Source organism: Pseudopodoces humilis, chromosome 29, assembly GCF_049639895.1.
Source record: "Pseudopodoces humilis isolate 2021_Gansu_Grassland_sample_001 chromosome 29, ASM4963989v1, whole genome shotgun sequence".
NCBI lineage: Eukaryota > Metazoa > Chordata > Aves > Passeriformes > Paridae > Pseudopodoces > Pseudopodoces humilis.
Window position 1 is genome coordinate 5422707 of NC_142228.1, and position 27578 is coordinate 5450284.

General features: G+C 52.4%; 2 protein-coding genes across 2 annotated transcripts; one reads left to right on the plus strand and one right to left on the minus strand.

Moving 5' to 3' along the window:
• Positions 1-219: 219 nt before the first annotated feature.
• On the minus strand, positions 220-1678 carry RPRML (reprimo like). Its single transcript, XM_014261094.2, has one exon. It carries the CDS (start codon positions 1285-1287, stop codon positions 952-954), a length of 336 nt encoding a protein of 111 aa, XP_014116569.1. The 5' UTR covers positions 1288-1678; the 3' UTR covers positions 220-951.
• Positions 1679-5216: 3538 nt separating this feature from the next.
• ITGB3 (integrin subunit beta 3) lies at positions 5217-26085 on the plus strand. The gene is made up of 15 exons (XM_005532535.3): positions 5217-5553; positions 10462-10547; positions 14685-14877; positions 16766-17018; positions 17715-17877; positions 18464-18625; positions 18781-18876; positions 19051-19140; positions 19516-19650; positions 20280-20709; positions 22917-23139; positions 23409-23509; positions 23630-23749; positions 24688-24854; positions 25764-26085. The coding sequence occupies exons 1-15, from the start codon at positions 5496-5498 to the stop codon at positions 25830-25832; spliced, it is 2346 nt and encodes a 781-aa protein (XP_005532592.2). The 5' UTR covers positions 5217-5495; the 3' UTR covers positions 25833-26085.
• Positions 26086-27578: the final 1493 nt, after the last annotated feature.

Here is a 27578-nt window from a genome sequence, read left to right on the forward strand (position 1 = left end):
TGGAAATTACCTGTGAAAAATGACAGTGGTTTCTGCTTTAAAGAAATACCTCTAATTACACTTCACTTCAAAGTGATATGATTTTACCAGGAACTAGGATTGAAATTCCTGAACTACACACTCACAGAAATAATAAAGACAACACAAAATTCTGTTGAAACAGGTTGGATTTCTTTCCTGAATTTTCACCAGTTTTCAAAAAGTACAAAACCTCAAGGACTGTAACAATGTAGCACTTGGAAAAAGAGTCTAGTGTGTACAAAAACAAACATGCTTTTGTTTTAGGGGTGGGGAGGGGTTTATATTTATCTGGGTCCTTTCCTTCCTCCACCATAGCGTGAAAGAAGAAAGTACCAGTTTATTTAACAGGATAGCTCAGAAAAATAAGGAAGAACATGCTTTCCCTGTTACAAAACTACCGGAAGATGCATGCTCAAGGTCCAAAACACAACAGACTGACATTTTTTAGCATGCAGACTTTGTTTAATGACCCACACAGCACTTCTCTTCCCCTGCCATCTCAAAGATAAGGTCTGTGTCCTGTATTTTGCTCTCCCATTAGTTTGTTCTTTTGTTTTCTTTTTGTAATGACTTATTTGCCTTTTATTTTTTTAGCCCTAAATTCCAGGTAGCGGTATCCAAGGTAACAGCAGTCAAGAGTCTAGATCTCCACATTAGCACTGTTTCTGCAAGTTTCATGCAAAACTTAAGCCATTTCTGCATGCAACAAAATGCTGGTCATTTATTGTACTTCACATAGCTCTGGAGTGGTTTCCACATTTGCCACCACATTTTCTTGACTGGGAAGAGCAGGTTTGCTTTCCCATGGACACAGACAGACTAAAAGACCCCTCTCCCCTTCCCACTCCCCCCAGTTGCCCCAAACACATGGGAATGTGCATCTCAACACCAGGTCCAGACAGTTCACTTGCCTACAAGAGCCCGGTGGCTTCAGTAAAGTCCCATGATTGCAGCGCCGACATCCTTGGAAGGTCGTCGGTCCTTCACCAGAAAGTTAATCATGCTCTCTGACTTGATGAGCAAGTTGCAGCCCAAAAAGAAGATGCCAAACATCACAGTCAAGGAGAGGATGCAGAGGACAGCAATCTGTACCACTTTCGTGATGAAAAGGTTCCTCTCGTCGGGTGCCAGGACCAAGGAGCCGCCATCAGTCACAAGCACCGTGCTGGTCCCATTGCAGCAGGCCATGAGCATCCCCAAGCCCTGAGTCCTGTTGGGGTCAGCTGCCTGCTCCAGAAGAGTATGGTTGAAAAAGGATCCATTCATGGTCTATGTGTGACCCCCAATCTTCAGGAAAGGTAGAAGGGAAGCTTGTTATCCCCCTGTCCACCCTTCACAGGCCAGGGCTTGGCAGCTCCAAGCCGCCTTCCTGCCTTTCCTCTCTCAGTGCCCGGGATGGAGAGGGAACTTCCTAAAGGCTGTGAGCAGGTGGGAAGCCAGTCCGTGCAGCTGACGGATGGCTAGATCCCAGATCCCTCCTGTCAGAGCATTAGCACGAGCCCCCAAACAAGCAAAAGGAGAGAGAGAGAAAAGGAGAAAGGGACTTGGGGGGGAGGACAGTAGCTGGGGATAACCCCATGCCCCCTGCCCTCCCAACCTGCCCCTGAAACAGCAGAGTGGTGGTGCCGGATCCCGGGCTTTCTCCCGCAGAAGGGAGAGCTGGTATCTGCCGGCTGGGAGCTCCACAAATGCAAGTTACAAGCTAAAAGTCTCCAGCGTGCTCAAAGAAAAAACAGCAACTCCACCCACTTCCAGCCTCGCCACAGGCCCGCCTTCCTCCCCCTCCACGTTCACCCTGCTTCCCACCCCTTCCCCATCTCTGCCGTGCCACAGGTGCCCGCACCCACTCCTGTGCCACCCCCAGGTGGGGGCTGACCCCTAAGGCCCTGCAGAGTGGTGCCTAACTCATCCCTCCCTCCAGCCCTCCCACCTGTTCCCAAAAGCATCCTGCATGGTCAGTGTTCATCCCAGACTGCTGGCAGGTCCCACTGAAGGCTCCTGTAAGCCTCAGGTCAATGCTGCTGTCACCAATCTCCAATTGCTGCTCTGCGCCACCCACTCCTTCTCTGAGCAGCGTGGCCCAATCCAGCCAGTCCACCCCCAGCTCTGCTTGGTGATGCCTGTCCTGTGCCTGCAGAGAAGAGCTGGATCCAGCCCCTCTCTGCATCCTGTTCCTCTGTCTGGGGGCTTCTTCCTCAGGGCACATGGTCTCCCTCTCCTCCCCTTCCCACTTCAGCTCCTCCAGAGGGGAGCTCTGTGCAGTGCTGCACTCTGATCTCTGCCCTGTCCCCAGCTCTGGGTCCCACAGCAGCATCATCGCAGCACCCAAGGCCAGAGCATCACAGGCCCCTCAGTCCCACCAAGGCAATCCCAGGGCAAGTTTCACCATCACTCCCCTCTCTGTGTCTGCATAAGTTCCCAAAGTGACACCACAAGTCAGGGTGTCCAGCTTGTTTGGTTTACTCCTGCTCCTGCTCATCCCAGGGCTGTGCCCACAGCACTGCCATGTCCCAGCTTCCTGGCTTTGCCTGTTGGCACTTGCCCGGAAATGTGTCTGGATGGCCCAGAGCATCAGATCACCCCCAAAGCACAGTGTGAGGACCTTGCCCTAGTTTATCCATGTATACATTGGCTTGTTTCCTTTACCCAGCCCTTGAGGGGATTTTGATAAAACAAAAATGAATATTGATGAGTTGTAGCCAAAGTCAGGAGCTTGTGACTGGCTGAGGGTGGCAGGCAGCTTGGTAGGGAGAGTGTCAAGTGATCTTCCTTTTGGGGCAGCTGGGACTCCATGCTCTGCTGCTGTGACTTTAGAGGCTCAGAAGTGTTCAGGTCAGGGTTTACTTGTTGCATTTTCCTCCTTGTTCTGCGTCTGGCATTTCTCTCTGGGTTGCTGCCCACTCTGCTAGGGCAGTTGCAGCAGAAGTTATGCAGGAAGGAGGGGAAAACCCTGATCCAACTACCATCTGTGTTTAACCCGAGGGCCAGAAAAAAATCCCACAGGAAATCAGAGCGTCCTCACTGCCCCAGCCTGGGTAGGAGATCCTCTCCCCGCATGCTCCCAGACTGAAGGAGTTTCTGCTCCCTCTGGTGGCTCCAGCTCCAGTATCTCCTCTCCCAGCACATCCCAGCATGGATTTGGGCTGCACCCATTGCTCCTGGGTCACAGCCTGTGGTGATGGGTCACAAACACTCCCCTGCTGGCTCCTGTCTTCATCCCACCAGGGACCCCAAAATCTGAAACATCCCACTGCCTATTATGCAGTGCCTGGAGGTAACATTGTGGCATCTTGCAATGGTTTTGGTTGGAAAGGGGACCTCAAGTCATTCTAACCCCCTGTCATGGGCAGGGACATCTTCTGCTAGACCTGTCCAAACTGGCCTTGAACACTTCCAGGGATGGAACATTCACTTCCCGGCAATGTTTTCAGGACTAGCAGCACCTTATTGCAGTTTGCAGGGAAATTCCACCAAACGTTGGATTGAGTTCATTCCATCCTTGTCCTCAGGCAGGACCAGCCCAGGAACGTGAAGGCAGGTCAAATATTTAATTTTGTGACTTTTCGGTTTTTCTTTAGTGTTTTTGCACCATGCTGAGAGTATCACAGCCCACTCTGGACAGGGGATTCCAGGACACAGAGCTGCATATCCTTTGGGAGCAGCAGCACTTGCCAGTTTGGGCAGCCAGGAGCTGGGTGGGACAAGTCCCTGGTGAAGAGCACCTGGGAGATGGATAGTAGGTTGGGTCTGGAGGTGTGCAGAGCCAAACAAGATGCCATAGTCCTCTGTAGATAGTTAAGACTAATCTTCGTTTCCATGAAACACTCAGACACAGTCGCAGGATGACACAGCACAGCACATGGAAACTGTGTGGGCAAAAAGCCCCACATGATGGGAAAGGCCACATAGGCAGCATGTCCAGGCAGGAAAATAAGGAATTTGGATGCCCTAAAACTGGCTAATGGAGTCTGCAGTGAGACATGGCTCCTGGATCTGAAGCAGCGCAAGACTGGAGCTGCCGAAAAACAAGTTTGGGGTTTGTATTGATGTCTTATCCACAATACAGGCCTTTTTGTTACTGCATGAGGGTTGAAGGGCTTCTCCTTTGCTATTAACAAACCCTGGGGAGGGAACTGGATCCCAGGCAGATAGTGGTTCCCCACTGAGGAAGACAGCAGCATCCTCGAGGTCGGTGGGGCTGCGTGGAGAAGCAAAGAGGTGCCAAAAATTCTTTTAAAGCCAAGGAAATCTCCCAGGTCCTGAAGCAGAGTCTATATCTCTACCTCATCCTCACAAAAACCGTCACCTCTTGTGGACAGCTGCCAGCTCTGGGACAAGTGCTGTCATCCCCATCTCCTATCATGAGCCTATGGCTCTTGTACAGCTTTGTCCACATTGTCTGTAGCCTCCAGCACCTCCAAGATGTGGCTGCAGCTCTTGGCACCCACTAAAACTTGTGGTGGCACCCACTAAAACTTCCACAGCTTGGTATTTCTGTGTTCTGGGTTGTCTTGACCCAGGGTTATGTCATTACTGTCCCCAACCCCTGTCACCCAGCGGGAGAGAGCATCCCAGGGAAATTACTACAGCCCTTCTCTCCCTTTTTCTCCTAAGGTGTATTCCAAGTGCCTCAGTTTTCCCAGCTCTGACTGGGACCCTGGTATTGCAGGGGAACAAGAGGTTTATAAAACCCCTTCGAGAGACACCCACAGGCAGTTCTGATGTTTCAGGGAACACAGTCCCTATGCAGATCCCAATCCCAGGATTTTCTCAGCACAGGATCAATTACTGAGGACACAGAGGGAAAAACCCCATACAGGTGAGAAGAAAATCAGGTTCAAATTATGTGACCCCAAGCTGAGCTTCCCTCCCTTTGAGATGTCCAGGTTGTTATCCAGACTGCTGATTCCACCAGGTCCAGTTCCTGGCTGCATCTCCTTCAGCTCCCAGCTCTGCTTCAGTAGGGATATTCCCTCTCTGGTGAGGGAACTGAGAACCCACACTTTTGTATTAGTGCATATTTGCTCTATTTCTCCTTAAATCCTCGAACTGCAGCAGCTCAGACGAGGTTTAGAACCAGCTGCCTTTCAAGAGTTAATAAAAGGAAGGAGTGAACAAGATTTTGTAAGGAATTAAAGCCATGCGGAAGAGCCTACGGGAAAGAGCCTGGTACGAGCCCCGGGGCTGCCGGTCACCAGTGCCGAGGGAGGACTCGCTGCCAGGGTTTATGAGCTCCTTGTTTAAGCCAGGAGAGTAAAAACCTCATAAGGAGCTGGAGGCAGAGCGGGCGGGGACACTCCGAAGTGACGAGACAGCAGTTTCCTCCGGCCTCCCCAGTGACTATGTGTGTCATTCACCCAGCCTCATGATTCACCTCCTCGCCCGCTAAAAACCTCCAGCTATTACAGAGCCGCTGCCCGTCACTCCTGGTGGGGCTGATCCGAGCAGTCCCCCCAGCCCGGGGCTCACAGAAGATGGGACAGCTCTCCGTGACGCTCGGGATCCTCCTGCTCTGCACTACTGGCAGCGGGGGTAGGTTTACTCTGTCACTTCTGTCACTGCTTGAAGCCATTTAGTGAAGATGTTGCCAGTTACTTCTACAAATGCCAGAACTTTCTGCATTCCCAGGGTCTGTGATTTCATGGGAAAAGCCGTCGGAGGGGGAGCTGGCAGCCTGAGCTGCACATACGAAGCACCGCTTAGGCCGGTTGGGCTTCGGCTGGGTCGGGTCCAGGAAGTTCTCAAGGTTGTTATAGGGTCAAGACATACTTTAGTGAGTTTCTCTTACTCGATGTAGTGAGTTTATATCCTCTATCTGCTCTGTGCTTGGCTCTGGCTACTGGTTTGTACTGAAGGACTGGGGTGTGACTTGGGCTTCATTCTTTAGAAACAGAAAATTCACTGGGAGAAATCACGTCAGGTAATCCCTCCTCCCCGTGTCTGTACATTTTAAGGGCCAGGGAGGGGGCATTTATGTCAGCATGGCTGTCCGGTGTTATTTTTCTCATGTTATTTTGATGCTTTTCTTTAAGAAATCTGATTTCTGCCATCAGATGATCTTGGCATAAACGTAGTTTGTATTTTTATAAAGTTTTCCAATGTCAGAAGTACAGAAAAGCTGGAAAAGTATTATCTCCTCCCCAGGTGTGTTCCTAGGGCTCAAAGGAAATCTTGAAACTGCAATATGGTGATTGCAGTCACATTGTTTTCAAGGCCATACTCGGGGTTTGGGGCAACATTGTTCTGTCTAAAGAATTTCAGATTGGTGAATTCCCAGGAACAGCCTGAGGCTCCTATCTGCTGCCAGATGGAGCTGTCGTCAGTACAGGACATGGGATAGCCCCTGCAAGAGTATGAGTTCATAGAGCTGCAGTTTGGGGCTGTGCATGTGTTATCTCTGATGCTCAGTTTGGGGCATTCCATTCCCAGGAAGATGCTGGCAGGAAGGGAGAGGCTCCAGGGAAGAAACACCCCCAGAATGGTAGGGTGGGGATCAGCCAAGAAAGCTAAGATACTTATCACTTAGTCAAACAGAAGGGCTGGACAGGATGTGGTTTGTACCTTTATCAAGTTTCCTCAAATGTCTTTATCAGGTTCCCTCTGTGCTCATTCTTGCTCAAATTGGCAGAGGGGGAAAACAAAGTCTGTGGCTGCTCCTACAGCACACAGAGGTTACTCCAAGTGCAGACTGGGACCAAGTAATTTTCTCCAGTCAGGACAGGGTGATGCTGAGCCACAGATGTGTGGGGTGTTTCAAGTGCGTCACTTCCCTAAATTCAATCCCAGGCTGGACGGAGCTCGGAGCAACCTGGTCTAGTGGAAGATGTTCCTGCTCCTGACAGGGGGTGGAACTGGATGGGCTTTAAGGTCAGTTCCAATCCAAACCAGTCTGAGGTTCCCTGCTTACACCTCTCTCAGGGCCACAGCTCTGCCCAGCCCCAGGCGGGTAGTTCCCATCATCCTTCCCAGTTTATCTTTCATTTCCCTGTATTTCAGGATTGCTTTTTTCCAAAAGTTGGAGTCTTTAGGATCAGCTGATTGGTGAAAGTAGCTGCTATCATAGTTTAAAAATGCAGATTTTGTACTTGGGTTTATTAGTTTTTATGGCTAGGAAAAAAAGCTCCAAAAATAATAATAAAAAAAAAAGTCACTAAAAAATACAGAATTTATTAGTATAGGCTGTACTGGGATGGTGTTGACCTGCTCACAGCTAGGCAGTGTCCGAATCTCGGAAGGACTGCCAGGCACTCACAGGGCCAAAACCTGAGGGGAGTCCAGCTGCAGCATCCTCCCCATCTTTCACATCCTCCATATCCTCCACTTCCACCTGTCTGTGCTTTTGTTCTGACATCCTCGCAAGATCCCTGCTCTAACAAAACCCTCCCAACACTGCATCCCTGCATCCAGCCATGCAACCAGTGCTGAGAATGCCAAAAAAGAAATATTCCCCCATGGTGGGGATGAGCAGTTGCCTGCTCACAGCAGGGCCAGACTCATGTTTGGATGGTCATAACTGCCCAGGTCCTGCTCCATCCAGCCCCATGGAAGTGCAGCTAAGAATGGCCCTGTACAGTGCTGGAGATTGGTTCCAGGGAAAGGAAGGGTCCTCCATCCCCAGGAAAGTGTCTTGGTCATGGAATGATGGACACCACAAGGACCACAGGGCTGTGTGAGTCTGGGGGTAGATACAGACCTCCAGGGATGCCCCAGACAAAGCCACAAGCAATGGCACAGTGACATGATGTGACATCAGACCTCAGGGGAGCCTTGGAAATGGCAGCATCCCTCCCACAGGGACTTCCCAGCTGTAGCCCCACCTGAGCCCATGTGTAGCTCCCCAGCTATGACACTGCTCTGCCTGCGTCTGTGGCCTTTGTCACAAAATCCACCAGAATATTGGATTTACATCCCCAGCAAAGAGAGGGGACACCAGATAAAGGACACCTGGGCTTTGGGGTGGCAGCAGAAGGAGAGGAAAGGAAGGTGCCAGGGTCCAGAGGCTGCACACAGGCAGGAGGTAATTTGTACCAAATGGTGAACAACAGATGAGCTCCTGGTGTTCCTTAGCTCCAAGATTAGATTTCATGGCATGAGGAGACACCCTGGGGCACTGCCAGCAGACATGGTCCTGGAATCCTCCACATGGAGTTTCAGTGGAACCTGGTCTCATTGAGACCAGGGTTAACACTGCACAGGGGGAAATGAGGCAGGGAGTGGCTATGGGACTGGGTCAAGTCACAGGGAAAACCTGTTTGAGGCAGGATTTGGACTGATGAGTCTCATGTCCCAGAACCCTCATGGAACCCTTGTTAGCTTTGCCCTTCCCCAGCAAGGTGGGTGCTAGGGCAGAGCCAGGTGACTAAACCAGATAAAACCCACCATGAGGGGACAAACCCCACACTGGCATTAAACAGGAGCCTGGACCAGAAGTGTTACTGGTGGCACTTGGTGCTGTAACTCTGGCTGAGCAGAGCTGAGCAACCACAGTTGTGAGCCAGCAGCTGGACACGGCCACTCTCAGAGAGTGGAAAGCAGGGATACTCCTGGCATTATGGCAGGCGGGTATTTGGCACCTCTCCCCATCCCTGAGCAAAGGCCTGTCATCCTGCTCCAGGCATCAAAGCACCAGGGCTCCCCGCAGACCTGCAGATTTGGAAGTTGTTTCCATGTTCAAGCAAGTTGCCCTGGGGTTGGTAGCTCTAAGCTACCAGGTAGCTTAATCCAGAGCATCTGGAGCTGCCAGGGCTGTCTCCATCCTTGAGGGCTCTCTGGGCAGTGCTTCCCTGCTTCTGAGAGGGCTGAGCTGACTCTCAGCTGCATGGCACAACACAAATCCATGGCACGTGCTCTGGCTGCAAACACTGGCACTTTGCAGGGCAGGAGGGATTTCACATGGATGCAGCAGGAGCCAGTGAGAGATATAGGAGGTGTTGTCGTTGCTGCTTTCAGAGAGGCCTTTGCCTTCCCTCTTCCTAGCCCTGTCTACCCAAGGATCAGTACTGCTGCTGGCACATTGCTGAGGTGCAGGAAGCACTGGTGACCAACCTGTCACTCTTTTGGGCAACATTACATTTCAAATCTGTCCTCATCCTCACACAGAGCTGGGTATTTTAAGGTATGATGAGAGCTCTGGACATGGGTGCCACCCCAAAGCTGATGCTAAGTAAGGCGCTTGGGCTCAGCCTTTAGTTTAGTCTGGGGTAAGTGGGAACTGCAGGTGTCAGAGGTGCGATGGGGACACCCTGGGGCACATTCCCAAGCAGCCGCTGGCCCCTGGGACAGCAACAGCCTGTGACACCACCCTCAAATAGACATATATACACACACAGGTATGAACACGTGTGTACACTCCCTGGCTACATGCCAGCAGGCAGGAGTGCACGGTACTGTGGTTGTGGTTCTGCTCAAAGATTTTATGATGTTGTTTCACCATTTCCTCTTTCTGCTTTGTGTTGCATTTCCTGCAGTTGTGGGACACTGCTGGGACAGCCCTGGGTAACCATGGGGGCACACAGGGCAGAGGGGAGGCCCTACTGCCTGCCCGCTGCTCCCTGCTGGCATCCCCCAGGCTCCCCAGGCTGCAGTGTATCCCAGCCAAGTGGGCACTTGGCTGCAGTTTTCTCTGTCTGGGGAATCCTAAAACTGCTGAAATGCTTGTGTCCAGGAGGGAGGAGGCACAGGAAGCCAAGGGTGACACCGCGGCAGTGATGTCCCAGCCACTTGTCACATCAGCTGTTGACAGCAGGAACCACAGGGCCAGCCACTCTGGTCTGTGTCAGAGGAGCTCCTCCTGGCCCCCACTCCACAGGCATTTTGTGGCCCTTTAATTCCCCCACTATGGGCTCACCGGCCTCTGACCTTCAGGACTAATAACAACGTGTCTCCCAGAGTCCCCACGGCCACAGACAGAGCCCAGCCTTTGCCTGGGACTTTGGTGCCAGCCACCACCAGCACATTTCTGGACTTGTGCCCTTTCACTCCCCTCCTTTCCCTGGATTTGAAGGCAAGCCAAGATCAGCCACTGGGTTTAGTGTCTGCTCAAGCACCAACCACCCCAGGTTGAAGTGGTGGGAAGACGCAGCCAGTACCTGGCAGGGCTGTGGGTACCACCCTGTATGCCTGGGAATTCACCTTTTCCACTCCTGCTGCCCCAAAGTGTCTGCACAATGATAGATGAACCCCCTGCCAGCACTGGGGGCTTCACTCCAACACCCATGTGATGCTGCAGGGGCAAGAGGACACTTTGAGGAGCTTGCAGGTAGGGAATGATCTTCAGCTCATACCAGGCTGGGGAGAGCAAGGAGGCAACATCCAGGGTTTGCGGGTGGAAAAAGGGATAGAGAAGGGCTTTGGTGGGGCTCTGGCTGCTCAGAAGCTGGTGGCTGAGCACACATGAGTTTGGGTTCTGTGGGCTCTAAATGCTCTGGTTTGCTGTTTCAGGGGGCAACATCTGCACCACCCGTGGGGTGAACTCCTGCAAGCAGTGCTTGGCTGTCAGTCCCCTCTGCACCTGGTGCTCTGCTGAGGTAAGAGCTGGGGGCTGAGGTACATCCCTGAGAAGGGCAGGGGATGTAAAGGAAGGGAAGAACCTTTGGGATGAGTCTAGGTTAAAGCCACAAGCTCAGTCTCCATCTGTTCCCACCGTATCTAAACAGATTCTTTGGTGGCACCTTGCTCAGACCTCAGCTCAAAACACTTGTCCAATGGGCACTGCTTCTGCCCTGCTCCAAAAATATGCCCCTTATCTGGGTGTGTTGGTGGGACCAACATTGAGCTAACTGGGAAATTGTGGTGTTTCCACTAGGAATTAATTTTATCTTTCAAATATTATACATTAAAAAACTTAGTTAACTTTTGGTTTGCTTCTTGGAAACCTGTTGCAAGGCTCTGGCTGAAGGAGCCTAATTCCTGGAAGGCCTGAAAAGGGAAGGGGGCCTGGAGGGCCTGGAAGGAGGAATTGAAAATACTCATTAGAAGTTCAGGGCTGGGGTTAAAGCCTTTTTTCATTAGAAATAAGAGGAGAAGACAAGGTGCCTGGTTTTGGTTACTGAGCTAAAGTGGATGTGAGTGCTGAGCTGTAGCTCTCAAATCATATTGTTTGGGTAGGTGAGAGCCAAGCACATCTGCCACAGTCCTGTCCAAAAATGCTGCCCTGGGAGTTGATCTATTGGGTAACAGGAGGGAGTTTCCCAAGGGAATGGGAGAGGAGCCCCAGGGCAGAGCCAAGGGAGGTGATGGGGATGGGGAGAGGTGATGAAACCTTCTTCAAGGCTTTCCTTGCTTTCTCCTTCTTTCTACTTGAAGACTCACTTCTATCAGCTGAAACTGTGCCCGAAGTGCCCAGTGGAACTTGGAAAAGACCTGGGAAAAGTGATCCAAACACTGGATCATGCCAGCAATGGTCTAATGCTTTGGGATCAATGCGTATTCAGAGGGGAGGCCTCTGGCTTGCTGAGCTCATCAGATCTGACTCTTGGCATGTGGTGTGAATAAGGATGTTTGTTCCCATTTTATCTCCCAAAAGGAGTGGCTGAAACATGCAGCTCGATAAGGGGCCTGGCTTCCCTCTCCATCTCCCCTCCGAGGGGGAATGGTGGCTGGGCTGGGCTCCTCCTTCCCAGCTGCTGATCCTGGGCTGCACTGGTGGCTTGATGGTGCAGTGGGAGCCGTGATGGGTTTTTTTTTTCCTGCAGATCAGCAAAGGTTTCCAAAAAAGGAAATATTTCCAGTGCTGCTCCGAGCTGTGCTCCTGGGCAGACATGACAAGAGCAAGGGAGCTGCGCTGCTGCCAGACCCAGCCTCTGGAAAGCCGGGCTGTGCGCTCTGCTCAGCAGCTCTGAGTCCAACATCTGGACCACATTGTCTTAATTTAGCAAATGAGGTTTTTTTCCTGAGTTTGTTTAATTTCCCTGGGGTGGGGGAGATCTCAGATACTGTAACACCACCCCCCCACCCCCCGTTTTTAAAGGGACAGTGCCCATATTTGTGCTCCTTCTGCTCCCACTACAGCCCTTTTCCACTCACACTCCCTTCCCAAGGAGCCTGGGGTGATGAGTTATTCCTGCTCTGTCCTGGTTTTGGATTGGAGAATGATTTAATTGTGGTTTCTTGTGATCACTGACCCCCTCCAAGCACTGATGCAGGGCAGAGTTGAGTTTTATTTATTTTTCAGAAACCTTGACCACTCTTACCAACAAATAGATGTTCTCATCTGCTTTTTTGGAAAAAGCCAGCCAAGCTGTAACACTGAGACATATCTCTAAAATCCCTTTAGAGATTATTGTGACAGATCCCTCAGGGTCTCACCCACCCAAAATGTCACCCACTCTGGATCTCTTAGAGCCCAGACTGCACCAGATTTGGATTTTAGAGAAGCTGCTGGGAGGTTTTAGCTTAATTTGTGGAGGTATCTGTACTCTGCGCACTCCCAAGAGCTCTCCTGCAAGGCAGTTGATGCTGCATGTGGTTGTGTCTGAGATGAAAACAGAGATGTCCTGGGGAATATGCAAGTTCCTGCAGGCTCCTGCCCTGGGAGCTCAGGGATGGAACTGGCCCTGCCAGAGTCCTGCCTGACCCTGCCTTCATTAATCAGCTCTGGAGGCAGCAATTGGGATAAAATAGTCAGGTTTCCCATTCTGAAGGGAGCGTGAGCAGATGTCCACTCTGCAGTGGGACAGAGGGCAGGGAGAGCTGGCAAGCATCTCTGGGAAGGGCTATGGGATGGCTGGGATAGAGATGGAGCACACGTCTCCCCACATCTCCTTGTAGGGAGCTGATGCCATTAGGGCTGTGCTGACATGGAATGTATTTCTCATGGATGAAATCCCTGTGCTGGGAGTTTGTCACCAGCAACCTTGGGCTGCCTCCAGGTCACTCCTAACTAGGGCTGTGCCCCAGGTGTTGAGTCAGCAAAGTGGCAGAGCCTGGAGTCAAAAACTGCCAGAGTCTTGCAGCCAAATGCCCCACTTTTGTGGTAGTTTTTGTTGTTGAGGAGGCTCCTGTAAGTCTTGAGTCAGTCACTATATTTAGGGCTCCAAAGAAAGGGGAAGGATGCAGCCTGGGGTTAAACAGTTTCTCCATGGAAATTCCACAGCAGGAATGATGCTGCTATGACCATAGGATGCCATGAGGCCTCTGAGGTCCTGGGAGCTCCCTAGGATCTCCAGGTATCACCAAGCAGCATGGTTAAAACCCACCTGCCCAGCATGCTTTTCACCCACATATTTTTCCAGTGATTTCCCTGACTGGGACATGATGACTGACACAATCTGGAGTGAACCAGACACCCCTTCCCACAACAGGGAGCCCTGTGGAGTGAGCTTGTGGGTGGGTGGGTGTGAGAGAGCTAATTTGTAGGGATGACTCATCCTCCTCTCTGTCAGCACACTGTCCAGGAAGGGGCAGGATAGGAACACGCCTGCTGATGTATTTTTTGGCTATCGCTTGGCCACCGTTTCCAGAGGGCCATGGGCCAGCCAGAGCCTCCTGACACCATTTGTGGTTTTCTACTCATTTGCATAAAACAAATTCATCCCTGGGTTCAACCAGCCTGAACCCTGGGCAGTTGATATCCTGCATGGGAACCTCTCCAGCACTGAAAGGCTCAGCACTGGATTCCAGCATCCCAGGAGCAGGGATGCTGGAACCACTGAACCAGCCCTACTAGGACTTTTGCCACCTCGCTTTGCTGCAGGGAAACTGTGGTGGTCCTCTGCTGGAGGACTTCAATGTAGAAAGATTTGGGCTGAGGGAGGGAGATAAAGAATCTCTTTGGAGGGGAGGGCTGGCGCTGCCTGAGCAGGAACATGAGGCAGCAGATCATGGCAGTGTTGGGCTGGGAGAGAAATTCTTCCCATATTTGTCTTCATAAGCAACCAAAGGAACAGAAACCCTCCTGAATGTTCTGTGATAAGGATGAGGAGCCAGGAGCTTTCTAGGAAAGGAGGAGCTCACCATGACTCCACACTTCGTGTTTCCTGCCCCTGACAGGCTCTTCAAGGCTTCTCCTGCAGCCCCAGTGCCTTTGCACTCTTTCTCTCCTTTTTTGGTGCTTCTTTCCCCAGTCAGCTCCATCCGTTAGGAAGCTGGAGAGCTGGAGATACGTATGATCCACTTCCAGACAGGAACTGAGCACTGCTCTGTGCAATGAGCTTACCCACAGTGGACACACTCCTTGCTCATGGCAGGATTTCTAAGGGCCCATATTGGAAAAATGGGGAGGAAAGGTGATTTGTCTTTTGTCAAAGTAATAAATAATTTTTAAAATCTCACACCACCTCTACTCAGCTTGCCATGTTCACATCCTGCCACACCCTCCTCTAGCCATCCCAGGGAGACAGGATTTCCTTTTAGCTCTGCCAAAACCCAAACCTAAGGCTCCAGCTGCCAGTAATCAGGACGAGGTTGGCAGGGATGTGTTTGTCAAGGGCCATTCCTTGGCAAGGGCTGATGGGCTCCTGGTCTGAACCCCAGCAGGACTTGCTAATCCCAAATCCCCTCTGTCTGCTGCCTTCCTCAGGCAGAGACTGTGTTCCCCAAGAAGCCTTTGATCCTGGTCTGGAGTTAGGTGTGATAAAGCAGGAACTATCCAAGGAAAAGGTAGGGCCTTTCTTCTTCTCCCAGCATAGTCCTGAGAGGCTCCTGACCATGTCCCTCCCCCGCAGGTCTGGGCGCAGTCGACCCCTCGCTGTGACCTACGTGCCAACCTCCTGCACAACGGCTGCAGCTTGGATCACATTGAGTCCCCCAGCAGCAGTGTCATCATTGTGGAGGACCAGCCCCTCAGCAGCAAGGGCTCAGGGGGGTCCACCACCACTCAGATGAGCCCCCAGAGAATACAGCTGAACCTGCGGCCAGGTAAGAACCCCTAGACTTCTGTAGGAAGTGGGGGATGCAGTGGGAATAACCCAGAGGGCTCAGGCACTGAGTGAGCCATCACTCTACCTCACTGGTCAAGGTGGTCTCATGTCCTTTGGGGTCAAGGCCAGGCTGGCAGCAGCACAGAATCCTCCAGAACATCTCTGGTGGGCAGCTGAGCTGTCTGATCACTGTGTCCATTCTCTTGCTTCACTCCTGAGGTATTTGAGGGGCTGGATAGGATGCAACTTCAACAACACATGGGGTATTTTATAAAGACATGAGGCATTGCTGCCATGCTCAGAATGACTGGGTTGAAGTTACTCATATCTAACAAGCCATGGAGTAGCTGGCAGGGTTGGGCTGCCACTAGATCCCTGTAATTTCCCAGGCTCTGCTCAGCCAAGCAGGCTAGAGCCAATTAACTGCTAAGGTCCTTTGCCAGCATCCGGGAATTTCAAACAATTGGACACATGGCCTCTGTGCACATCCCTGGGCATGACCAGGAGGTAGTCTTGCCCCAATGGGAGGACAGCAGGCAGAGGAATCCCCACACAATGGGGATATGGAGCTACTAAGTGGCCCTTGTTCTCTTTAGGTCTAAAGGTAGTTGTCAGGAGGCAGGTGAGTGTGCTGCTCTGAGTGCTCTGAGTGCTGAGTCTTTGGAATAAAGAGGAGAGACCCCCAGCTTGATATCTTCTCTGCAACACCAAGAAGGTTTGGCATAAGTCATCTGCCTTGACTCATCAACCAAGACCAAATCACAAAGGATACAAGCAGGACAGGTCACAGCTCATGTACTACAAGCTCAGAATCCTCATGGTTTCAGCTCAATGAGGACAAACAGCTGCTCTCTAAGCACAAAAATGGGACCCCTGGCACCATGGTGGGGTCTCAGCAGAGGTAGAGAAAGGATGGAGCTTTTTGGGCTGTCATAAATTTTGAAACTTTCTTCATCCTGAAAGAATGTGGCATGCAGACTTAAACGGGAATGTGAAAACAATAATAATTTAAGCTCAGTTAAGGCCTTTTTTTCTCAACACTTGAGGTGTTCCAGCAGGGCTGCAGCTGTGTCTTGGCTTATGTTTCAAATAAACCATTTCAAAGATCAGAAGAAAGGACCTATGCCTCTTAAAAATGTGAAAAGGTCAACCCTAAGTGCTTTCAGCATTTATTATTTTTTTTAGTGCAAAAGTCATCAAAACTGGGATGTTTCCCAGGAGGTTCTTTTTAAGGAGGTTTTTGTTTCAATGTAAAATGTTTCACCAAAATTTTCTCAGAAGGGTCTGGGAGAGCCAAGAGGAGAGTAAAGGAACAGGGATGGGAGAGGGCACAGAAAATGGTCAGAGTCCTTGGAAGCTCAGAGAAGTCCAAAGCAACCTTGCCTGCCTTGTGCTCCCTTTAAGACCTGCTGCCCACATGCTGAGGATTTTCTTCACTCCATCCAGCTGTTCCTGTAGGATATCTTGGGAAGTCAGCCCTGGACAGGACATGAGCCCTGCTCTTGTCCTGGCACTGAGAGGTTAGGAGAACAGGAGCCATAACCCCCATCTGCCATAGAATTCCAGAATGGTTTTGGGTTTGGAAGGGACCTTGAAGATGATGCTCTTCCATTCCCTGCCATGGGCAGGGACGCTTTCCACTAGACCAGGTCACTCCAAGTTCAATCCCACCTGGCCTTGGACACTTCCAAGGGGTGCACAGAGCATCTCCTGTGCAAGCACCTGACTGAGGGCTTTTCCCCTCTGTCTAAGGGTGATGTTCTCCTCCTAGAAGCTTTAACCATCCCCTTGGGTTCCTGCTGACCCCTTTCCCCCTAAACCTGTGGTGAGCCCTCCTCCCCTTTCCAGGAGATGAGCTCTCACCCTACTGCCCTGTCACTTTTCAGATGACTCCCAGGTCTTTCATGTCCAAGTGCGTCAAGTGGAAGATTACCCAGTGGACATCTACTACCTGATGGACCTGTCCAACTCAATGAAGGACGATCTGAGGAACATCCAGAACCTGGGCACAAAACTGGCCAGTGAGATGCGTAAGCTCACCAGCAACCTACGCATCGGCTTTGGGGCCTTTGTGGACAAACCCATTTCCCCCTATATGTACATATCTCCTCCAGAAGCCGTCAAGAACCCTTGCTATGAGTAAGTCCAGGTTGAGGGAGTCATGTAAGAGCCAGAAGTCGATGGGACACCACTGCCATGTGGCTGGAAATCCACATCAGTTGGTGAAGAACTGCAGCCCAGAAATTACCTGGTTTTGAGAGGTTCTTGAAAGGTTGTCTCCCACGGGAAGGACAACAGGCTAGAGCAGGGAAAGAGTGTGAGGAGGAAGGAATGGCAGAGGCGTTAGAATCTGAGTTCATCCCCCATTCCCTGTTTTCCTGTGCTAGTAGGAGGGGAGTAGGCAGAGAATTCAGGAGTGAAGCTGAGTCTGGGGAAAAGTGGGTGCCTGATTCCGGACAGGGTTTAGAACTTTGTGCAATCTGTGTTTTGCTGGCACAGGGAGGAGGAGCAGGTCTAAACTAGAAATATCATTATCACTGAAATGCCCTTGAGGGGAAAAAAATTACATCATTTTTTCAAAAGAAATGTTGAGGCTGGAAGAAAATGACTTATAAAAAATCCCAGCATGACTGAGGCTGGGAGCTGACCTGAACCCACCATCCCTACAACATTAATCTTATTTAAAAGGTCCTTCACCAGCCTCAGGCTCTGGTGGAGGCTGGGTCCCTCTAGCACACCCTGGGCAGGTCCATGGGATATGGGATGGCTGAAGGGCAGGGATGGGAGCTGGAAGAGCCTAATGAGCCCTGTGCCCTGAGTGCTTTCCTCCCACAGGATTGGGGAAACCTGCCTGCCCATGTTTGGGTACAAACACGTCCTGACGCTCACGGATGAGGTGACTCGCTTCAACGAGGAGGTGCAGAAGCAGAGTGTCTCCCGGAACCGTGATGCACCTGAGGGCGGCTTCGATGCCATCATCCAGGCCACTGTGTGCGATGTAAGGGGCAGGAAGGCCTGGCTGGGGTCAGGATGGGGTCAGCAGGCTGGGCCACTTGGGTTGGCAGAGACCAACCAATCCCTCCAGGACATAATAATAAACCTTATTGAATTGTTGCATGACTGATCTCAGGAGACGGTGAAAATTCAAGTGAGACATTTCTAGCCCAATAGCCAAGGGAAGAGCAGGACTCTCATGGGATCATGCTACAGGAGAGGAGTGGAGCAGGTGCTCAGGAACAATACCATCTCAGCCCTGCAGTGACCAATCCATAAGGGACAACACCTCCTGTGCCTTCACCTGGCTTTTGCTGGAGGTGTTGCATCCCTGAGTCATTAGCTACCTTGATTAACACTCTAACCAATTCAAACTCATCTTTCACCTACAAGCAGCCCGTGCCCACCTTCTGGACCCCACACTCCCACAGCACTTCCCTGGGAGAGCAATTGCCTTGGTTCCCTGTGCAGAGGTTGGTCTCTAAGGCCAAGCCGTGACCCCCTGGCACAAAGGCAGCAGGGGGGTGCTGGCACATGGGACTGCCCTCAGCATGTGTTGACACATGACTGGGAGCTGCCTTTCACTGCAGAAAAAAATTGGCTGGAGGAATGATGCTTCCCACCTGCTTGTCTTCACCACGGACGCAAAGACCCACATTGCGCTGGACGGGCGGCTGGCTGGCATTGTGCAGCCCAATGATGCGCAGTGCCACATTGACGAGGATAATTTCTACTCTGCCACTACCACTCTGGTAAAGCCTGACCCAGGCATGGGGTTGTGGAGCCCAGAGCTCCTGTTGGGTCCCCATGGGATGGGAAAGGTGTTTCAGCCATGGTTGGAAAGCATGATGGGGACCAAGGTGGGGAGGTGTGCATGTTCCTAGGCTATACCTCTCCTCTTCCCCAGGACTATCCCTCTCTAGGCCTGATGACTGAGAAACTCTCACAGAAGAACATCAACTTGATCTTTGCTGTGACAGATACGGTTGTTGGCCTCTACCAGGTACCAGCTGCTGTGCAAAGCCATCTTCCTGGGGGGCCAGTGGGCCATGGGTGGCTGGACATGGCTTGGTGGTCTCCTGTCCTACCAAAGCTCCCCTGTGCCTGGACAGGGTTTGACCTAGCCATGGCACATTTACCCATCACATAACAGACCCTGTTTATGATATTCCTCCAGAACTACAGTGAGCTGATCCCAGGCACAACTGTGGGCACCTTGTCCAGAGACTCTAGCAATGTCCTGCAGCTCATAGTGGACTCCTACGGGGTGAGTGTGCAGTGTGATGGCCCCACAACAGCATTCTCCCTAACAAAACAGCCACTTCTTCCCACTGCCAACAACCCACACAGATTTGTCAGCTCCCCCAGCCCCAAGCATCCTCCTTGGATCAGCTGTGAGCATCTGCCTCCAGCCATGTGTGCAGGCACCCTGGGGGTGGAAGGTCACTGTGTTCACTGCCTGTTCCTTCCTTTCCCTTTAGATGGTGGCACAGCTGAGTCTTGAGAAAGACTTGGGGCACTTGGCTCCTTTCCCATGTGTTTGGGAGCTTCACTGTGGTGCTGAGGGCAAGGGAGGACCCTCCCAGGGCTGAACCCTGCCCAGCCCATACTATGTCTTCATCAGTCCTTTCTCCTCCCCTAGAAAATCCGCTCCAAAGTGGAGCTGGAGGTGCGTGACCTCCCTGAAGAGCTGTCTCTGGCCTTCAATGCCACCTGCCTCAACGACGAGGTCATCCCTGGGCTCAAGTCTTGCATGGGGCTCAAGATCGGGGACACGGTGAGGATCCTGCTCATAGGTTTGGCTTTTCTCCCCTCTATGTAGCAGCACTGGCAGGTCATCTGTTGCTCTGCACCAGCACCATCTGCTTCTCCCATGACCTCCCAGGTGACACAGACCCTGGAATCTCAGCACTAGAGAGACAGAGGTCCAGCAGGGTGGGTGCAAGAAGGAAAATTCTTTTTTTGAATCCGCTGGATGCAAACTCTGTGATCTCTCTAGCGCAGCCTTGGCTGCTTCACACAGGGCATGGGAACCTGGAATCATTTGGGTTGGAAAAGCCCTCTAAGACCATCAAGTCCTACCACTAACTGATCTCTGACAGGTCCAACACTAAGCCATGTCCCTAAGCACCATATCTACAGGTTTTCTGAACACTTCCAGCAACAGTGATTCTACTTCTTCCTGGGCAGCCTGTGCCAGTGCCTGACAAACCTCTCAGTGAAGAAATTTTTCCTAATATCAGATCTAAAATTTTCCTGGTTACTGTGGCAAGTACATTCTCTGGCCCACACTGATAAGCTTTGATGAGCCCAAAGAGACTGGGTGAATCCTATTTCTGAGCTCCTTGAGCTGGGGCATGGACTGGAGCAGATACTGACATCCAGACACATACCTTTGCCCTCCAGGTGAGCTTCAGCATTGAGGCCAAAGTGCGGGGCTGCCCCCGGGAGCTGAAGAAATTCTTCACCATCAAACCTGTGGGCTTCAAGGACAGCCTGACAGTGGAGGTGAACTTCAACTGTGAGTGCTCCTGTGAGAGCCGTGCCGAGGCCAACAGCCGGTCCTGCAGCCATGGCAATGGCACGCTGGAGTGCGGCGTGTGCCGCTGCAACCCTGGGCGCCTGGGCTCACACTGCGAGTGCTCAGAGGAGGAGTACAATCCCTCACAGCAGGATAACTGCAGTCCCCAGCCAGGCCAGCCCCTGTGCAGCCAGCGTGGCGAGTGCATCTGCGGGCAGTGTGTGTGCCACAGCAGCGACTTTGGGAAGGTGACGGGCAAGTATTGCGAGTGCGACGACTTTTCCTGTGTTCGCTTCAAGGGCCAGATGTGCTCAGGTGAGTGCTGGGCTTGACAGGGTGGCAGCTTGGGGCTGTTTAGGCTGCCTGAGATCATGGGCAAGGGAGACACCAGTCATTTTGGGGCTTGTCCCATGAGTTGCCTCCACATCTGGCTTGTTCAGCCATGGATCTCCCTGGACCTGCCCTGGTCTGAAGTGATGCCAGGGGAATTACTCCCTTTTTGGCCACTGATATCACCTCCTGTGCCTGAGAGATAGGAGTGGAGATGGGCTAGAAATTTAAAAATTTAAAAAGCAGGCCTGGTGGGGACCAAGCAAAGCAGCTCTGGGGTGCACAGGGCAGGGACCTTGCTTGAACCACTGCTCAAACACATCAGAAGTACTGCTCTGCAGGAGGAAACCCCAGGGTGGAGGGGGAGGGGTGGGGAGAGGTGGGTTTTCTCCTCCTCTTCCAGGAGTTCTGGAAGACCTCCTATTGGCAAAAGTGTTGGGGAAGTAAATCCTCCCTCCTCACAGGCATTACAGCATCTCCCCTCCTGAATATTTGTCTTTTCCATGTGCTCCCAGACTCCCCCTCTCAAGTCCAGCTGCTCTCATTACTGGGAAGAGAGGTCCAGGTCCTTGGGTTCTCTGGTTCTCCAGGGAAGAAGCCCTCCTGCAGATTCCCCATCCCAACAGCAGTTCTAAATGTTCTGATATGCCAGGGTCTCTTACCCACCAGGAGCCTTCATTTAAGGCTCCTTCCGCCCACATCTCCAGTAAACACTGAAGGTCTGAGTGATCGCAGTGCTCTGCCCATCTCCCATATTTAAAGAATGTGAGAGAGGCGACAGTGCCTAGGAATGGGGCGTGAAACTGCAGCACATCCTCTCCAGGAGCAGAGCACCCCAAAACTGATTCAAGAGGGGAATGGGAGAGGGGTAGCCAGCCCTATTCTTAACCCCAGTCTCCCTCTGTAAACCCAGGATAGGTAGCTGCTAACGGAGTGCTACAAAAAGCCACCACTTTCCTGCTGAAATCATAGAATTCCCCAGGAAAACATCAGTGGCCAAAGCTGATTCCACTCTGCTGGAGCCCAGCCTGGGTGAGGTGAAGCTGAGGGCCAGAAGACACTTAGTTGATTCTTGCTCCCTGATGTCCCCAAATTGAATTTTTGGGACCCCATCTGCCCCTCAGGCCAACTTCATGACTCACACTGCCTCTGTGCAGCTCAGATAGATCCTTTATCTTACCAGGCTGCTGATAATGAAGGTGGAAACACTGTTTCCCCCACTCTGAGTAGTCTTGTCCTCAAGGAGCCTCTTCCGGTTTGAACAAAGGCTGAAGGTCCCCAGGATGGGTGAAGGGCAATGATGAAGAGCTGCCCCTGGCCAGGGTGGACTATTAATTAACCTGAACTCTCTGACCCCATTGGCATCAATCCCATCCCATTGAGCCACTTCTCCCTAGACTACTTGTGTGTTTCCATGCCTTGTCACACAGCATGGCACTATTTTCCTGTGACTCAAACCTAGTTCCTCATTAGTGGGAAACTATTCATTATTTCACATGCCGGTGTCTCCAAGGGTATGGCTGGGATGGTGCCCAGCCAATCCCCTGCCAGGAGCAGCATTCCCAACATGTCCCGCTGTGCTTAGGGCTTAGGACAGGTCAGCATGTGCAGCTCCACAGTGTTTCCACCACTTACTGTGTCTCATCTTTGATCTGGAATCAAACCACAATCCAAATAGCTCCAGGGTTTGGCAGGATTTGAGCCTGACTGTCTGACTGTCTAATTAAACAGCTCTCGGTGAGTGTGTGTTGGGCTTTTTGCAGCAGTCAGCTTTCCCTGTCTGGTCCAGGCCTGAGAAAGGAATGAGACTTGGGGGCTTTGACTTTGATATCCTTACTCAATCTGAAATTCAAAGCCACAGCCGGAACTTGACTTGCTCAGAGACAGGTCTGATGGAGCATCTCCAGCTGCTGCTGCTGGAGCTGGGGCAGCTCAGCCTGAAATGTGGGAGTTTGTTCTTGCTTGGGTAGAATAAGAGGAGTGCTGGGGACATGGTGAAGGTCTGGGTTTGGCATGAGCTTCCCTGTGTCCCACCCCAAGGACAGTGCAGAGGAGTTGTCCTAGGTGGCTGGTCTGCCTTGACATGCCCACAGAGTGTGAGCTGCCAGTCTGGGTCATAGGCATCATATGGGGAATTGCTAACGGGCTCTGTGGAGACACTTAGAGTTCTGATGCTTTTTGGTTGTCCCCAGGCCATGGGCAGTGCAGCTGTGGGGACTGTCTGTGCAACTCAGACTGGACAGGCGACTACTGCAACTGCACCACGCGCACTGACACCTGCATGTCCAGCAATGGGCTGGTGTGCAGTGGCCATGGCTCCTGCATATGCGGCCGCTGTGAGTGCACTCAGCCTGGGTCCTACGGAGACACCTGCGAGAAGTGCCCCACCTGCCCAGATGCCTGCACCATCAAAAAGTGAGAGAGAGCAGAGGGCTGGGACAGGTCATTCCACATTGTGGGCTGGCAGAGAGCTGGGATAGGTCATATTCCACTGGGGAGCTGGCAGAGAGCTGGGAAGGGTCATATCCCATCGTGGAGCAGGCAGCACTGGTAGCAGGAGCTTTCACTATCTGCACCCCTGTAGCGTTGGAATGCTATGATTTCCACAGCCTGAGACTGAAAGGTGTGACAGTTCCCTGAGGAGAGCATGGAGAAGCTCATGGTACCTCCCTCTTCTTTCACAGGGATTGCGTGGAGTGCAAGAAGTTTGAGCGGGGAAAGCTAGTGGAGCAGCAGTCCTGCAGCCGCATGTGCCGTGATGAGATCGAGACGGTGCAGGAACTGAGTAAGAGGAGACCCAACCCCTGCCCTAATACGTGGAAATCCAGGGGGCTGTGTATGCCACACGCTTTCCTTCTGTGTGTGCACCCCTCAGCATGGGGGCTCTGAGCTTTCCCTCTGGCAGGTGACAGAGGCAAGGATGCTGTGAACTGCACCTATAAGGATGAGAATGACTGTGTGATGAGGTTCCAGTACTACGAGGACTCCAGTGGCAAGTCCATCCTCTACGTCATTGAGGAGCCTGGTGAGACCCAGCTGCCATGCTTAGGCTGGTGGCTGCAGAATGTGCTCTGCTGTATTTCTGTGCACAATGGGGAGATGTTGAGTGCCCTTTGTACCTCCCACTCCAGCCAGGCTCATGAGACATCACGGCTGGGGGCTGAGAGGGATTAAAGAACTTCTTTGTTCCCTGCTCAGTGCCACCGGGGCTGTGATTTCCTGCTTCTCAGGTATCACATTTCCTAAGTTATTTCACCCCCTTATTGAGGCCAAGGAAGGGGGTTCAACCTTCCCACCACCCTGATCCTGTGTCTAACTTTGTGGGGGAGATTTTTCTTGGAAAGCAGGTCAGAGGAGCCTCCCATCAGCAGCCCCAGGGTCTACACTGACCTCAGCTGAGCCTGGGGCTGTGTGGCTGCAGATCCTTCAGAAGCAGGGCCATGAAGACAGCCACCACTGCAGCTGTCTGCCATAGGCAGGGTACAGCCCACACTCAGCCCCACAGGCAGACGGGAGAGGAGAGGCAGGCGAGAGCTGGGGTGGCCAATTGGCCCTGGGTAGTGTGCAGGGAGAGCGGGAGCTGCGAAGGCTCACACTGGATCTCACTGCCCACATTTGCCAATTCAGTGTTAACACACAGCCAGAGGCTGGGGCAGGGTGTCAGTGGGTTGGTGGTTTGGGGCAAACTTCCACAAGTACAAGGATTTGGTCTCTGTTGTCATCCTTCACTGTGAGTGACCTGTAATGCCCCTGATCTGTCTCCAGACTTGGGTACAGACCCCCACCCTACAGACAGGTGCTCAAGTATATTGGCACAGGTGCCCCATGGACAGGATCCTCCTTCACAAAGCCTGCTGTGCTCAGGGTGGAGGATCCTGCTTGCTGGCCAGGTAGCCCCAGAGCTGCTTTTAGTTGCCCTGGGTCTGCTGAGCCCTCCCCCAGTTCTGCCTTCCTCTCCTCCAGACTGTCCAAAGGGGCCAGATGTCCTGGTAGTCCTGCTCTCAGTGACAGGTGCCATCCTGCTTATTGGCCTCACTGCCCTGCTCATCTGGAAGCTCCTCATCACCATCCATGACCGCCGTGAATTTGCCCGTTTCGAGGAGGAGAAGGCCAGGGCCAAGTGGGACACGGTGAGGAGCATTGGGTGTGCTGGGCAGGAGCTCCAAAACCCCACAGCCCCTGGTTTGAGGGATCCAGATCCCAGTGCTCCCAGCATGAGAGCCCAGCTGCTGTCTGTGGTCCCATGATATGGTCGTTAAGGACCAATTTGTCCCATTCCTCTCTAAAGCCTGGGACAGTGTCCCAGGCAGGATTCAAGGTGACACTGCCAGCCAGGACACCCCTTCCCTGAGCCCACTGTGGTCCCAGGGGCTGTGCACAGGTGATAGACAATGTCCTAGATGATTTTCCCACTTCCAGCATGTTCAAAGCACTTGTCAGCAGCATGATCCCCTTACTCACTGCTCATATCAGTGTTTCCATCCCATGAGTAAGGCAGAAGGCCCCTCCTGCCACAGGATGCTGGAAAGCACTGAGGAACTCAGAGCACAAGGGAGGAGAGTGGGACAGCATTGATATCTCTCCCCCACCTCTGCTTCATCTCCTAACTCCCCACAAAGGGATGGGATGGGATGGGATGGGATGGGATGGGATGGGATGGGATGGGATGGGATGGGATGGGATGGGATGGGATGGGATGGGATGGGATGGGATGGGATGGGATGGGATGGGATGGGATGGGATGGGATGGGATGGGATGGGATGGGATGGGATGGGATGGGATAGAGGGCTCTTTCAAGTGGTCTCTCTCCTCCTGAACTCCTGCTGCTTTTCCTTTCCATCACAGCAGCTTTTCCCTATTCGCTCCCATGAAACCTTATGGGGAGCCATTAAATTGCTCATCCAAAGCCTTGGGTGGAGACAGGATCCACCACTCCATGTTGAGATGGTGCCTCAGTTATGCCAGATGTTAAGTACTACAAGTGCTGATGCCAAGCACAAAGTGATGATGCTCTTTTTCATCCTCCTTCTTCCTCCAGACCCATAATCCTTTATATAAAGAGGCCACATCTACCTTCACCAACATCACATACCGCGGGAACATGTAAGGATGCCACATCCAGCACTGGCCAAGGGATCAGCTGAGGATCCATGGGATCTCTTGGAACCCAGTTTACAGAAGAGCTTGTTTGTGTCTGCCTGTGTGAATGACTGCATGTAATTTAACAAGTCCCTGACTGCCTCCAACCCCTGTTGTCTGTAACTGCAGGGACATGCTTCCCATGGCAAACCTCGGTCCTTACCTCAGCGGGTCACTTGCAGAGCCAGCAGCCCCTCGAAACACTGAACACAGAGAAATGGGATGATCTCTGTCAGTCTGTGAACTCTTCGGTGCTCATTGGGCCAAGAGCATTTCAGGAGCAGCTGCTTGAACCACACGCTGACCTGTGCTCTCCTCCACACCCTGCGTGGAGGTCTCGCTTTTGTTGCTTTGGAGACCCTTCTGCACTGGCCTCGGTCCCTCTGGACACAGGGACCTTCTCTTTGGGACAGGGCAGCTGCCAGCAGGCAGGAGCCATCACTGGTTTTGGGGGTTCAGGACACTGCTTGAAAAGCCCAGCAGCTCCTTTTTTCTTGCAGCCATATGTCACTGGTGCTGCTGTGCCCCACATAACAGTGTCTTCCCTCACTCCCTCCAGTGCATTCAGTCTACACCACCTGCCATCTCCAGCTGCAGCCTGGCTCGGCCCCTGGGATGGTGCTGAGTTCCTCCTGTCTGCCTCCACTGTCCCCATGTCCCAGCACACATGGATGTGCACCAGCTGCTTCAGGAGGTGTCATAACACCTGATATGCCTTGAGCCTGGCCACCTCTCCCTTTCTGTGTTTTTTGGACTGTGTAACTGCACCACTCCTGGACTTCTGTGTGGCTCAGGGTTCCAGAAGGGCAGGCAGGGCTCAGGCTATGGCCTGCTGCCCGGGGCTGTGTGTCACCCATGGAGGAAAACAAAGAACTGTCCCAGGGGCAATGCTGGGCTGTTACAGAACTACTGCCTGGTTCTTGCCCTGCCAGAGCACAATGGCTCAATTCCCTTCAATTGCCCCAAAAAGCAACAGCAACCTTGTTCCTGGCATGAAGTTGGCCCCAACGGCCACAGCAGTGTGTTGGCTGAGCTGGTGGTGTCCCTGTGTCCCTGCTCCCTGGCTGGCCTGTCCGAGCAGTGTGGGAGCAGGGGCAAGAGTTGGTGCTGAGTGGGATCTGGGGCAGAGCCCTGGAGGGGGGCTGGGGATAAATGGGAAGCACCAGAGTGCCAGTGATTCACATCACAAAAATAAAAATAATTTTAAAAAATTAAAAACACAGACAAACAAACAAACAAACAAACAAACAAACAAAAGGCACTCAGACTACTATCAGTGTCGTCCCCAGCCTGTGCCCAGGTTTCTGTGCTGAAAGCAGCCCCAGCACAACTAGGAGAGCTGGTTTGAGACAAGATGGGTTCAGGGATGGCAGAACCAGGGCAAGCAGGGCTGTGGGCCCCTCACAGGGGTCTCTGCTCTGTTACTGGTTCCCTCCTCAGGGTCAGTAACAAGCTGGGGGGGCACAGGGTGGGCCAAAGCCCACTGCAGACTATGGTACTAGCAGCACCTCACTCCCTTGCGACTGGAATGAACCCCAGCACGACATGTGCTGATTGCTTGGGTCTCTGACACCCCAGACACACCGCAGGCTCCCATCCCACACTGTGTTCAAGTACCTTGGGCAGTGTTCAGTGTCCCCAGCTGTGCCAAGCAGGAGCTCAGTTGGTAATTCCAGCACCCAGGTGGGATCTGGGCTTGAATTGAGGTGAGACC

Bases quoted from the DNA above. Each gene is read 5' to 3' on its own strand.
- RPRML (XM_014261094.2), bottom strand. From the start codon at position 1,287: ATGAATGGATCCTTTTTCAACCATACTCTTCTGGAGCAGGCAGCTGAC.
- ITGB3 (XM_005532535.3), top strand. From the start codon at position 5,496: ATGGGACAGCTCTCCGTGACGCTCGGGATCCTCCTGCTCTGCACTACT. The intron at 18,877-19,050 runs GTACCAGCTGCT...ATATTCCTCCAG, and splicing joins CGGTTGTTGGCCTCTACCAG to AACTACAGTGAGCTGATCCC. The intron at 23,140-23,408 runs GTGAGAGAGAGC...CTTCTTTCACAG, and splicing joins GATGCCTGCACCATCAAAAA to GGATTGCGTGGAGTGCAAGA.